Source organism: Amphiprion ocellaris, chromosome 7, assembly GCF_022539595.1.
Source record: "Amphiprion ocellaris isolate individual 3 ecotype Okinawa chromosome 7, ASM2253959v1, whole genome shotgun sequence".
Taxonomy (NCBI): domain Eukaryota; kingdom Metazoa; phylum Chordata; class Actinopteri; family Pomacentridae; genus Amphiprion; species Amphiprion ocellaris.
In genome coordinates this window covers 31,743,933-31,756,587 of record NC_072772.1, presented here as the reverse complement: position 1 = coordinate 31,756,587, position 12,655 = coordinate 31,743,933, and the positions used below count along the sequence as shown (strand labels likewise).

The 12,655-nt window shown below is 41.8% G+C and overlaps 2 protein-coding genes across 10 annotated transcripts in view; one reads left to right on the top strand and one right to left on the bottom strand.

The window, feature by feature from the left end:
• The window catches only part of ryr1b (ryanodine receptor 1b (skeletal)), a 77,213-nt gene extending 74,051 nt beyond the window's left edge, over positions 1 to 3,162 (bottom strand). For 6 of the 9 annotated variants that reach the window (XM_023286934.3, XM_055011844.1, XM_023286935.3 and 3 more), the window contains exon 1: positions 2,824 to 3,161. In XM_023286934.3, coding sequence (XP_023142702.2) covers positions 2,824 to 2,871 — 48 coding nt within the window. In that variant the 5' untranslated portion in view covers positions 2,872 to 3,161. Of the gene's footprint in view, positions 1 to 2,823 lie in introns of all 9 variants that reach the window. The other 3 variants (XM_023286929.3, XM_055011845.1, XM_055011846.1) reach the window with 1 other exon arrangement.
• A 4,053-nt stretch (positions 3,163 to 7,215) lies between these two features.
• Positions 7,216 to 12,655, top strand: part of rasgrp4 (RAS guanyl releasing protein 4) — a 22,843-nt gene continuing 17,403 nt past the window's right edge. Inside the window, exon 1 of the mRNA XM_023286938.3 lies at positions 7,216 to 7,676. Coding sequence (XP_023142706.1) covers positions 7,660 to 7,676 — 17 coding nt within the window. The 5' untranslated portion in view covers positions 7,216 to 7,659. The remainder of the gene's footprint in view (positions 7,677 to 12,655) is intronic.

The window sequence follows — 12,655 nt, the reverse complement described above, 5'->3', positions numbered from 1 at the left end:
ATCAACATACATTTGTCTGTCTGTCTGTCTGTCTGTCTGTTAGCAATATTACTCAAAAAGAGAACAACGGATTTGGATGAAACTTTCAGGGAAGGTCAGAAATGACACAAGGACTAAGTGATTAGATTTTGGCAGTGATGTGACTTAGTCTGGATCTACAGATTTGTTAAAGATTTCTGTATCATTGTGAGATAGCGGCACGACGTCACTGTAACTATGACAACAAGTGAACACTACGTCAGCTGCCTGCTGACGATCACATGGTTGCGATCCTACTACAATTCAACCACTGCGGACTTATTGGGACTTATCCATCGGTAATTATACAACGACTGAGCAGCCTTGGCAGAGTACTGCGCTCTCTGAGTGCTTTTCTTGTACAACTTATCACTGTGTTGTCTAAAGTACCATCCACACATTCTATAGGAAGCAATGTGTGGTGTTGTATTTAAGCTATTTTAATAGGAGGATGACATTATTTTGATGAAAAAATATGTAACTTTAAGACACAAAGACGAGTTTTCAAAAGGTTAAATCAAACACCAGAGAGGAACTTTCAAATCGTTGCTCAGAATTCTTCATTAAGATTGATTTAATTGATTTCTGTAAACTGCTGGAAAATAATGTGATTGGCTCGGAAGGAAATATTAACAAGAGCCATACATGGTTATGGAGCTCCATGTCAGATTATGTAACTGTAAGAAACATTCATCAGGTAAACATGAGCTGACAGTCTGCTGCCCAGCTGGTCCAGGTGAGCCAAGATCTCCTCCCTCGCTTCATTTCCATCACACCTCCCACCTCCGATAGAACCGCAGGGAAAAACCCCAGCAGGGCAGGACAGCTGACTCACACAAGGCCTCCCATCACTGGCCTCTAATTAAAAGACTGATAACCAGAACCATTTGGTGGATGCTCTAATGCAAAGCACCGGCACCTCTTACATTTTTAGCCCTGAGGACTGAACTTCTGACCGTGGCAGCATTACTGTCAAAGATAAACCCACTGATGTACACGGGACATTAATAATTCACGCGGAGCTGCATTGTTTTTCCTTTTGAAGTGTTGCCGTTTTAATAGCTGCATCCTAACTGAGTCTCTCAAGTCCAACGACAAACCCACTGGAGGCATTCAAAGTGTTTGGCCTTTGTGTCTCACAATTCATTTGACAGTTAGCGAAGAGTGGAAACAAACAAAAAAAAAAACCTATTTGTGGTTTTGTAATAGCAGCAGCAGCTGTGTTGCTCCGTAATGCCGTCTTGTGGTTATTGTGAGCTGAGCCTGACAAGAATCCTGTCCATCAGTATAATTTGTTTGTGGTCATCCTGCATGACTCTGTCTGGACTCTTTTGTACTTGAGCTATTATTTCACTTCTAATAAAATTCAAGAGCAATTGAGGTAAACATTGCAGCAAGGCAGAGCTGCGCTTTACCAGAAATACATCTCACTGTGATTTTGTTGTTGTTCTGCTCAAAGACAAACTACATGAACAGTGGAATCCTTCAGCGGCTCACATAATCGTGGAAACAGAGCCGGGCTGTAATTTTGTAGTATTGTTTATCGACTTTCATCAGAACTGAGAGTCATAAACTGTCAACAGGGTCGGTCTAAATTAATTATTCCAGGCAAAAAGTTATTAAACTCCAGCACAATTCATTATTAGGTTTTTAGTTTGTCTGTAAATGAGCAGAACAGTGCAGCAGCAGGATATAGGTGATTGCAATGAACATGAATCTGCATTTTAGGGTACATTTCCTACATCAACAAACTGATGATTTGATGATTTGCCATCAGTACCTGAGAAACAGCCCCTTGTTAATGACTGCAAACATAAAGATGGAGACAGTAACTGCACCTGTGATCACGCAGGTGAATACTGATGTCAGTAATCTGCATTTGCATCTTCATTACCTTTGCAAGTTCTACCAGTAGGTGGTAGGTTTTACATTTCAGAAACAGTGGAAGAGATGAAAAATAAGGCATTTAATCCAAGTTTTTTCTCAGATACTGCATGTTCTCTGCTCTTTTACTTCAGCTGTGGAAACCCATTTCACCAACTCAGCTGTTTTAGGTAATTTTTGGGGTCTTCACCCACTGCGTTAGAGACTGTGAAGTGGATATCTCTACAGTGTGATGGTGTATCTGCTGCTCCAAGGAAGACATACAGCTTCTGGGCAGCTGTCCCCTGCAGGTTCTGGGTAGCTTGTTGCTCTGCCTTCTCACCCCACACTGACAGGCTCTACTTTCCTCAGATATAAATAGATAACGATGCTAACAGATGCACCAGCCCCTGTCTATCTATCTGTGCTCACACACACACACACACATACTGTTACCCACCTATGTAATATAAAAGAGATTAGGCAAGACTATGAGCTGCACATTCTGAAAATACCAAAATACAATCATGTATTGAAGGTTGACAATGAAGATTTCTGAGCTCAAGAGAGATTAAAGAAATCAATTCTGAAGTTTAAAGAGAGCAACTGATAAGCAGGTCATGGCACATTCAGGGCGCCACAAAAATAGTCAACTATATCCAGAAGCGGGGCTTGGCTCTGCAAACTGCAACCACAGATCTGGACTTAAAATTCCAACGCCAGAGCAGCAAAAGTGACAGAGAGAAGACAGACGGGGTAATGAAGCTGATGCTGGAGGATCATGAATCAATTTTAGGCACATGGAGTAGAAATTCATTGGTTCTCCTATGTTAAAAAAAAAAATAAAAATGATCTAATTTCCTTTCTCCTTGCTGGTCTCATAACTCCCAAACTCCTCTCCAGCAGCCAGAGCAAGTTAATAGGAAAGTAAGTAGGACTCACCGTTCGCAGGAACTGAATCTCCTCTTCTCCCTCTCCCCCTTCTGCCATCTTTCACCGAGGGTTATTCGCAGCTCCTCGGGAGAAAAGAGACAATCCTTCAGTTTTCTCCCTTCAGGATTTTTGATTTTGATTTCTATTATCTCCTCTGCTACGTCCCTCCTTCTTCTCCTTCTCCTTCCTCGCTGCTGTGCCCGTCTTCCTCTCTCTCTGTCTCACTCTGTCTCGGTGTCTCTCGGTGTTGGTGTGTGTGGGTGTGCTGGAGGACAGCGTGAGTCCTGCACTCTCACGGTGGTGGTGAGAGAGAGTGACAGGAGGTAAGGCTGTCCCCCTCTCTCCTCTCTCCTCGGCTCCCCCAACCGTGGATGAGGGAGGGGCAGGCACCTTGTTACACATTTACACCGCTCCCATCCCATCCCATCCCATCCCACCGTGCCGCCATGTTTGTAGAAGTGGGCCACTCCTTCACACAGACTGCTCCCCCCCACCTCCCCACCATCTCCTCTCTCTCTCAGCTCCATCACCCTCCCCTCCTTCTTCTTTCCACATGTCTGAGGCTATAAAAGGAAAGGGGGTGAGGACCGGCCTTCGGGGAGCGAGCAGTACCAACACATGCACAAACTCCTCAGAGTGAGTAAGTCGGCTGCAAGAAAACCCCTTCAGATCGGAGCGCATCACCGCTGCATGAGCTGAACCCTGACTGATATATTTGGAAATTAGGCAGTGGATGAAGTTCACTGTGAGGATATGTGTAGCAAAAATTAAAAGTAAGGATGTGTAAGGTGGTAATCTGAGAGTCTAAATGCTAAATTTGCAATAGCTGGTTATTCCTGTGGATTAAAATAAACTTAATTTGAAGAATCCTGAGATCATGGCCCCAAATAAACCACTATATCTGAGTATAAACAACAACGCAACAAAGCTAAAGCTATCCACCAAAGACATCCTTAGTCAAAAAACTCTAAATGTCAACTAATCTGCCTGATCAACGACTCTACCACTTTTACTAAGTGAAGCAAGTTAACAGGGCTTTTAAAGAAAACAGGAAAACAATGTCTTCACATTGCTGATTTTGTCTAAGCAACCGTTTAAAACCAAAGGGGAATCATTTAAAACAACTAAATGCAAAGAAAACCTGCTAAACTTCACATTAAAAGCATGACACTTAATATTTGGCATTTTTGCTTGGTATAAAGGTGAACTGATAATAAAAACTGTTGCTGAATAATGTCCTGTTGATTACAAAGAATGCCAAATTTACAATAGCTTGTTATTCCTGTGGATTAAAATAAACTTAATTTGAAGAATCCTGAGATTATGGCCTCAAATAAATCACTATTTCTGTGTATAAACAACAAAGCAACAAAGCTAAAGTCAACGTCAAGTAACAATGACTCCATCACTTTTAGTAAGTGAAGCGAGTTAACAATGCTTTTAAGCGATTAAAGGTCACAAAACATGATAATTACCTAATATTCTACATTTAAAGTACTAATTTTTGTCTTCACGTTGCTGATTTTGTCTAATCAAGAGTTTTAAATACAAAGGGGAATAATTTGACAGCAACATAATACAGAAAAATACCTGCTGAACTTCACATTAAAAGCATGAACCTGTGAATATTTTGCAGTTTGCTTGGTATAAAAGTGAACTGATAGAAAAAATTGCTGCTGAATAATGTCCTGTTAATTATAAACAATGAAATCTCAATTTCAGCTGAGGCTCTTGCAACTGATATAATTCCCAGTCTTTGCCCAGACGATCTGAGTAATCTGTTGGATCAAAGCGAGGCTCAACCTAAATCTTGGCTCAGTCGCTGCAGAGGAAACCACCGATGCTTCCTTACAGTCCGATCGATAACAGAAGAGACGCTTTGCACAGACCTTATGTCAGGCCTCTAATTAGCTGTGTGCACTTTCACACTTTGCCATAAAACATCAGATTTTTACCCTTGGTGTGTTAAAGCGGCAGCTAAAATCACTGGTTAATTCCTGACAGATTATTTTTTATTAACAGCCATTTTAACTGTTGCAGGGTTGCTGTCAAAGGCCTCCTGAGATTCTCTGTGCTGCCTTGAAGGGATGAATATTAATGAGTGGACATGAAGCCAACAGGTCAAGTGGAGACATTACATCATAAAGGAATTATCTTACTGATTTAATTTCATTTATTTATTTATGGGTTAATGTTTTTTGCAAAGAATATATCAAGCAAAGATGCCACAATGAAAAAAAATTTGCTTTTTCTCTGTTGTATATCATTTTAAGATGAATATATATGGAACTGATGTCAGCTTGGGTGCAGGAAATGAGGGAATTTTAGGATTTTCTAGTATTTCAGAGATGGAAAAATAATTTAACCCTGCAGCTTTTGGTCAAAATAACCCTTGACACACAAAGGCCAGTGGTGTATATTGTGAGAAAACAACATATTGTTGCACACTACAAACTTGCATAATGTAAGGACTCCAAAAAAAAAATCAAGCTATCTCTTCAGGAAATCAACAGTTCAGTGGATCTGCATGAGTGTCAGTGTCACACCCCTCCTGGTCATCACAGGCAGCAGGGATGCACCAGACGGGAAATCTGGAAGTCTGAGCAGGAAAGGGGGGGAAAAAAGCGCATCGCACACAGTGACAGAAGCAGCTTACACACACACTTACACACACGCACACACACACACACACACACACGCACGCACACACGCACGCACACACGCACGCACACACGCACACACACACGCACACACACACACACACACACCCTTACCTCCGCAGTCTCCATCTGGCAGCCTTCAGCATGCTTCCCTTCACGCCCATCGTCTCCCTCCGCTGCAGCAGCTGGCAGCCGAACCGATGTGTCGGGACGCCGATCGCCGGGATACAACTCCGTCCGGCGGCCAGGAGGAGTGGAGGAGGCAGGAGGAGGTGGAGGCGGAGGTGATACGCCACTGAGGCGGAACTAACATGAATTCTGGGAGTGTGAGTCCTGAGTCAGATGTCACCTGCTCGATGCCGCTTTTCTGCCAACTCACGAATCGGTTTCCTTGCAGTTGCAGCGCTGCGCCTCCGGGCTGCGACATTGCACCGAGAACTGAAGCCAAATGTCCTCAAAGGGACTCCAGAAGGATCAATTAGCAATAAAAGTGGACAAAGGTAGGTGTTGTGTGTTGGTCTGATGCAGTTTATTGTGCAGATGCATTAAAAATGCATGCAGAATTCCTTACAGAGGTATAAAAAGTGAAATTAATTTGTTACTTTCACTTTCAGTCAGCATCAGTGCATGCCAGAATTATTAATTTACATTTTATAAAGTCATTGAAGCATTAAAACAAGTTGCACTTAACACAGAAACTAAATGCTAGTCACAAAATAAGCCACACATGGGTGCAATTCACACTTAAAATGATGAATCTACTGCAAAAATGTGTGTTATATTATATTAACACTGAGGGTTAGTTGTCTTTATATTTACCATCTGAGTTGATAGCAAGCTTCCTTTTTTTAAACTAAGTATTGCTTAAGATTACAGTAAGATGACCACACTGTCAGGAAGCAGCATTAAATACTGTGTTTTCCTCTGTGACATTTGCATACTCTGTCCAAGTCCCTCCAGTGATCTCCTTTCTAATGCAAATCCAAAATGCATTTTTTAGGTGTTTTCAGACTTGGCATGTGAGGTCTGCAGGAGGCCTGCCCTGTGCATCTTTCCCTGCTTTTCAATGGCGTATCGGCCGCTCTCCCTGCCAGCCAGTCAGCTTCCTGCAGCAAAGAAGCCACCTCTGCTGACTGTGGGGTGGTGGGGGGTGACATTAATGGTTGCCTCTTCCTCTTGGTGTGATAAAACAAGGATTCCTTTGAGCCCACCCTGTCCAGCTGCACGGCCACATTCACCAGCACAAACACTACCTCCCTGTGTAATCACTCGCCACCCTGAGAAATGACAGCGGGAGTTGGTCAAAAAAAAAAAGAGAAGAAGAAGAAGAAGAAAAGGAAGAAATCAGGATGATAGACGTGCTCTGGGGGACCCTGGAGACCTGCAGGGCCACAAATCCAGAGAGGAGACACGTGTCGGGATTCAACAATGTTATCAGACACTTGATGATTTATTGCCAGCTTCTTTTGCCAAGATCAGAGCAAGAAGTGACGTTAAGGTGCAGCCTGTTGTGTTGGCAGATGTCTCCTCCTGGCTGATGTTGCTCATATGATTGCTCATCACTATCTCTCTCAAACTCTCCTCCTCCTTCCTCTGTTGGTACTGCATTTGTGTTCACTATTCTCTCTCTCTTCCTCCTCTCCCCTCCCCCTTGCACACACACACACACACACACACACACACACACACACACACACACACACACACAGACAGACACACGTACACACAGAAACTGATGTGAGTTCCCCTATCTATCACAGCCAGTTCCTCCATTTAAGATGCTGACTTGTTTATGTTGAAGGGGACAAGTGAATGACTTTTGGCGGCTCTTACGCTCCACTTCGAGGACTCGTTTGAGGCGTTTTTTTGTCTTCTGTTTTGTTGCAGGAAATGGGGGTTTGAAGTCTGTTTAGCTGCTGATTTGTGGTTGATAGAGACAAGGGAGATTAACTGAGACACGTCTGATAAGGCGTGGAGTTTTTTTTTTTTTTAAGTGGATGACTGGCAGGTGAGCAGCCCTCAGACCCAGCAGCTCTCTGTCCTGGGCACATAAACAAGACAGAGGACACAGAGGAGGAGGAGGAGGAGGAGGAGCAGGGTCAACCATGGAGCTGTAGGAACACGCTCAGATGCCCGAGCAGATCGCCAGTGGAGGAGGAGTGCTGCTGAGGAGAACAACTCTGCAATGAACAAGACCAAAAGGTAAGTGAAGAAAGAGGAGAGTGCATTGAAACTGAGAGACCCACTTGCAGCGAAGTCTGAGTATGTGTCAGCAGCGAGTGTGCAGCCGTGATGTGTGAACCTTGAGGTTGTATCTGAGAGGCCGTGTGGTTTGTGCAAAAGGCTCCCCGACGAGTCGGAGAGAAACAAGGGCACTTTGGTTTTATTTTCCGCCTTCACTGAGTGTGTGTGTGTGTGTGTGTGTGTGTGTGTGTGTTTTACCAGTTATTTCAGCTTGCAAACAGCAGCTTTGTGTTGCAGCTAATGTCTTTGACCTGCATATCAGTGAGGGATATCAACTTCTCAAATTATTTGTGTGTACTGCATAAAACTGAGCCCTGTTGTTCAACAGTGGTGCGTGCCTGCTGAGAGCTGCAACTCACCTTTCCATGGAAATGTGTTTTGCTTCTCTGTTGTGTCCACTTCAGCTGCATTTTAATGTCAGCACACTCATGTTTTGTTTTGTTTTTTCATTTGAGCTTAGATGAAGCTGACAGACTACATATTTAGCTGCCTGTGCTGTCAGTGGTACTTTTTTTTGCTGCTGTAGTTGTGACCGCAAGCCTTATCAGATTGCCTGGAATGAGAGGGTTGTGTGTGTCGAATGTTAAGGCGGTTGGAGGTGTCAGTTCTGTGTGATTTTTGCTACCTGAGTCTAAGGAGGACCGACGGAGTGGCCGCGTTACTGTGCTTCCTCTTCAGTGGCAGGTTATCTGGATTCAACACATGAGGCCAGGTTTAGGGTTTTAAGAAGAACAAATGAAAAAAAGATAATAAGAAATACAGCTCAGGTTAAAAGCAAAGAGGAACACGTTAATTACAAACTAAATCCACATGAAATGGAATTATAATGATCAAAAAGAAGGAAAATAACTTAAATCTGGACCCAAAGAGGGAAAGAAAGTCTGTACTTGCATAGGTATGATTTTGTGACCGTTTTTTCTTTTTTAACGTCACAAAATAGCCTCCAAAGTTTATGGAGATAGCTGCGGTTTTTCTAGATGCTACAGTGGTTTTATGTTTCACCAAATAAATGAACGGCTCGTTGCGGGAAATGCATCCCCTTGATGCGAAGGGAAACAAGAACGCAGGTTGTGAGAGGGGAGAGCGAGGGAAAAAGAGCAGCACACAAACAAGGCCTTCAAAGGGCCTGGGGTTCAATTAATCAATTAAGGGAAGAAAGAGAGGAATTTGCATATCCCCCCGCCAGTGTGAGAGCAAGAGAGGGAGAAAAGTGGGGGAGGAGAAGGAGGGGAGCTGGATCTGCAGCCAGGAGTCCTGACACGGATGGGAAAGGCAGTGAGAGGGGGATTTCCAGGGAGAGAGAGAGAAAAAAAAAAGGAGAAGCTGTTTCCTGAAAGGCTTGAATAGAACAAGGATGAAGGAAGAGGAAAAAAGTGGGTGAAGGAGGAGTTGTTGAGGAGGAAGGAGGTGTGGAAGGTCTTCCTAGAGCAGAATCAGGGATGTGATGGAGTGACAGCCAAGTTCATCGATACTGCTGAGAGTTTTTCTTTGTTGTAACACAAACAAAGATTTCTTTCACCGTCAGGTTTGTTCCCATGGATGCACTGTTACGTATATACAAGAGGAATCATTACCCGACTCTTAGGAAAAACGCGAATGCAAATACCCAAACAGTAACTCCAGCTGTGTGCAGATTTGCATGGGAATCCACCACATTCTGCCTCCAGAGGCTGCCGGGCTCCTCACACAGAGGAGAGACGTTTGACTGCTGCTCTGTGTTTTACCTGCTCAGCTCTCAGGGGGGGAAATTCCCTGACAGACGTCATGACATCGACAACATTTCCCCATCAGCATTTCTGTTTGTAGTCGCGACCGTGTCTCCTCGAGTGTGCAACCGCTCTGACAGCAGGTGGATTCGCTGTGAGTTAAAGAGAGAGCTGAGGAGTTGTAAAGGGCACCGAGATAAGAAAACCACCGAATACAAGTCAGAAATGAACTGACTGCAAGCACAGCACTGGATATTCATATAAGTTTCTTTTTCAATCTGTTTTCTGAACTAGTCTAGATTGTAAAACACCAAAAAATGAACAATATACATGGAGATATTCATGCTTACATTTAACTTTTAACTGGAAAACAAAGTAATAAAACAGCTACTTAAATGAGAGTTTTAAAACACTGAACAAACAGAAGTTCTCTTTGAGTTTTAGGAACATATGATAGATATTATCCCAATGTATTGCTATGTTTAGAAAAATGAATCAACTCTTCAATAATGACAGTAATCATCAGTTGAAGACCTGTAATAATTTTCATTGGGAAGCCCTGTGGAGAGAACCAGAGGCCTAATAGATAAAGAAATAGTCTCCAGAAATGAAAAGACATATTTGTGCCTATTATCCAGTGTGATATTTTTCAGTGTGTCTTTTTATTTTGTAACATTTCTGATAAGTTGTAGCAGTTTTATCTGGTTTTGGATGTTAAACAATCTGTTTCTGGACAGTTTTATTTGTATAATTCCTCCATAAAGTTGTGATTTAAGCTTTTTTTCAATTATTTGAATGGATTTTTTAGAGTCTCTGTTTCATTATAGATCCACAAGCGGGATGTTTTCCATCTTACGCTGTATTGGGCCAAGTATGTCAAACAATGTGGAGAATATACTGAAAGTCCCTCCTGTAGAATGAAAAAATGGAAGCTAGCATTGCTATTAATCAGCTAAAGATCAATTTTAAGCAGATGAGGAGAACAGTGTTTCAAAATCTGAGATAAAAATGCCCTTTTGACAATCTTTAATGGATTCTGAACTGCTGTACAACATGGACGATTACTATTGTTATCAACTAACAGAGAATTCGTGGGCCAAAATCACAAATTGAAAGCAAAAATTGAGAACAAAACTATCTAAAAGTTTAAGAATACAGAGACGCATGCAGTCCTTCAACTTATCTTAAAAAGCATGTGATTAGATGCAGGATCTTCAGTGGACAGAGCTGTAGAAGTGTGAGACTCAGGTACAGATTCAACTAACCCCCAACACCTTGATGGTAAAACCGAGTTACCCATCTTCACAGCAGAACATCCCACAGTGGGACAGGACACGTTGTGCTGTTGGGTGTTTTGAAATCAGTAGCCAGACGGTGTAATGAGCCGAAGAACAGGAGGATTTTTGTTGCCCAGCAGGTTTCCGAACCAGCGTCCTGCAGCTGGACAACCAGGCTGCAGAGACGTGGAGTCATCACTTTCTGTCCCCCCACATGTTCTGTATCCAGGCATGACTGGACAGAACATCATGTACAAGCAGCTCGTGGTAGAGATGATCAGTGGTTGTCACCCCGTATGTCTGCAGGAAATTGTGCATGCATAATGTCCTCTCTTGTGTTGTACATAAATCAGACCTAATGTATTTTCTGTGATGCATATTATATACTAGATCTGTGTTTGTGTGCGTGTCTGTGCAGGCTGTGAGTGGGCAGGGGAAATGAGCCGCGCACACAATCGCAGGTTAAGAGAAGGGGATGTAGGTCTGGTCATTCAGGGAACTTGTCGCCAGTTCTCTGAAGTGCTCGCTGTTTCCTGGTAATGTCATCACATTAGCTGCAGCTTAGAGATCAACACAGTTTCATATTATTACATAATACGCACAGTTTGTACAGAAGCGTGACAACGAAATCTGAAGTTTTAACACCTTTAGAAAGAAGACATGCAATGATCAGGTTTAACTGAACATTTGGTGACATTTATTGTTTGGCAGCAGGACTGTGGATCAGTAACTGCTTTGCAAAACGAAAGGAAAATACCAGATAAAATGTCAAAAGTATAAGTATGAAAGGAATCAGTTACTAGTTGTTGTGAAATACAGTCAGACGTTGCTCAACTGAGCAACTGATCTGAAGAGGAACCATAAATCTAATCATGAAGCAAAAAACTCCCAAAGAATAAACTCCTAAAGAGAAACGTAACATTATTCCATCTGAAATCATCAGGACCATCTCTAATTGGCTTGAAAAAATGTATTAATAGATTATATCATCATAGATTGATGTATTTAGTACTTTCCAAGATTACATTTTTGAAAACTGCCCATCGACCCACTTTTAGCACATTTTTTCGCACATTGAAAGTTAAGGCTATGTTTGAATGACAACATCTCAGAGACTATTAAATATATATGCCCATTTAATTTTTTTTATATATATATATATATATATATATATATATATGAAGAATTTCTCAGTTATATTTTGACTAGGCTATCTACCAATGTTTTTGGTTACAAAAGTCCAACAAAAATGACTTCCTTTCATTTTTGTGATGAAGTATTTCATATCAAAAAGTACCCTGTATGCCATGTTTTGTATTATTGCACCACCCACCTACATGTGGTTCACAAAATATCAATAGTTGACTTCTGCATTTTCAATTTTGTTGTTAATGTGAGTTAAATGATGGGACTTTTCATGACGGCTTCACTTTTTTTTCCATATTTCAACTCACCCATAATCAGAGATCATACTTGTCCAACATTGTGACTTATAAACCAATGGCATGATGTGAACTAATACTGAAAGTTTCAGGCTTTTATTTGTAATAGTTCCTGAGATGTTGTCGTTCAAACAGCTTCAACTTTCAATATGTGAACAAACCTGCTGAAAGTTGGTCAACGGGCGGTTTTCTCAGAAAGTATTTGACATATCAATACAAAGCTTCACAAATATCTTATAAATATCCATATTTTCAATTAATTCATTTATGTATGTTATTAATTGTTGATGATTTGAAATGGAGAAGAAGACTGTTCCTTGATATTCATTGATTAAAAAGTCATTTGACTTGACTCAGTATCAGTCCAGCTTCACTGTTAGGTGTGATCTGTTCGCTATATTTGATCTGAGGACTCAGTCAGAATTCTCCTTGTTTAAGAAACTACCATTGAAAGCCAAAGGAAGGAAGAATAGCATCAACATTATCCTTATATTTGTGTCAGGACATTGCTC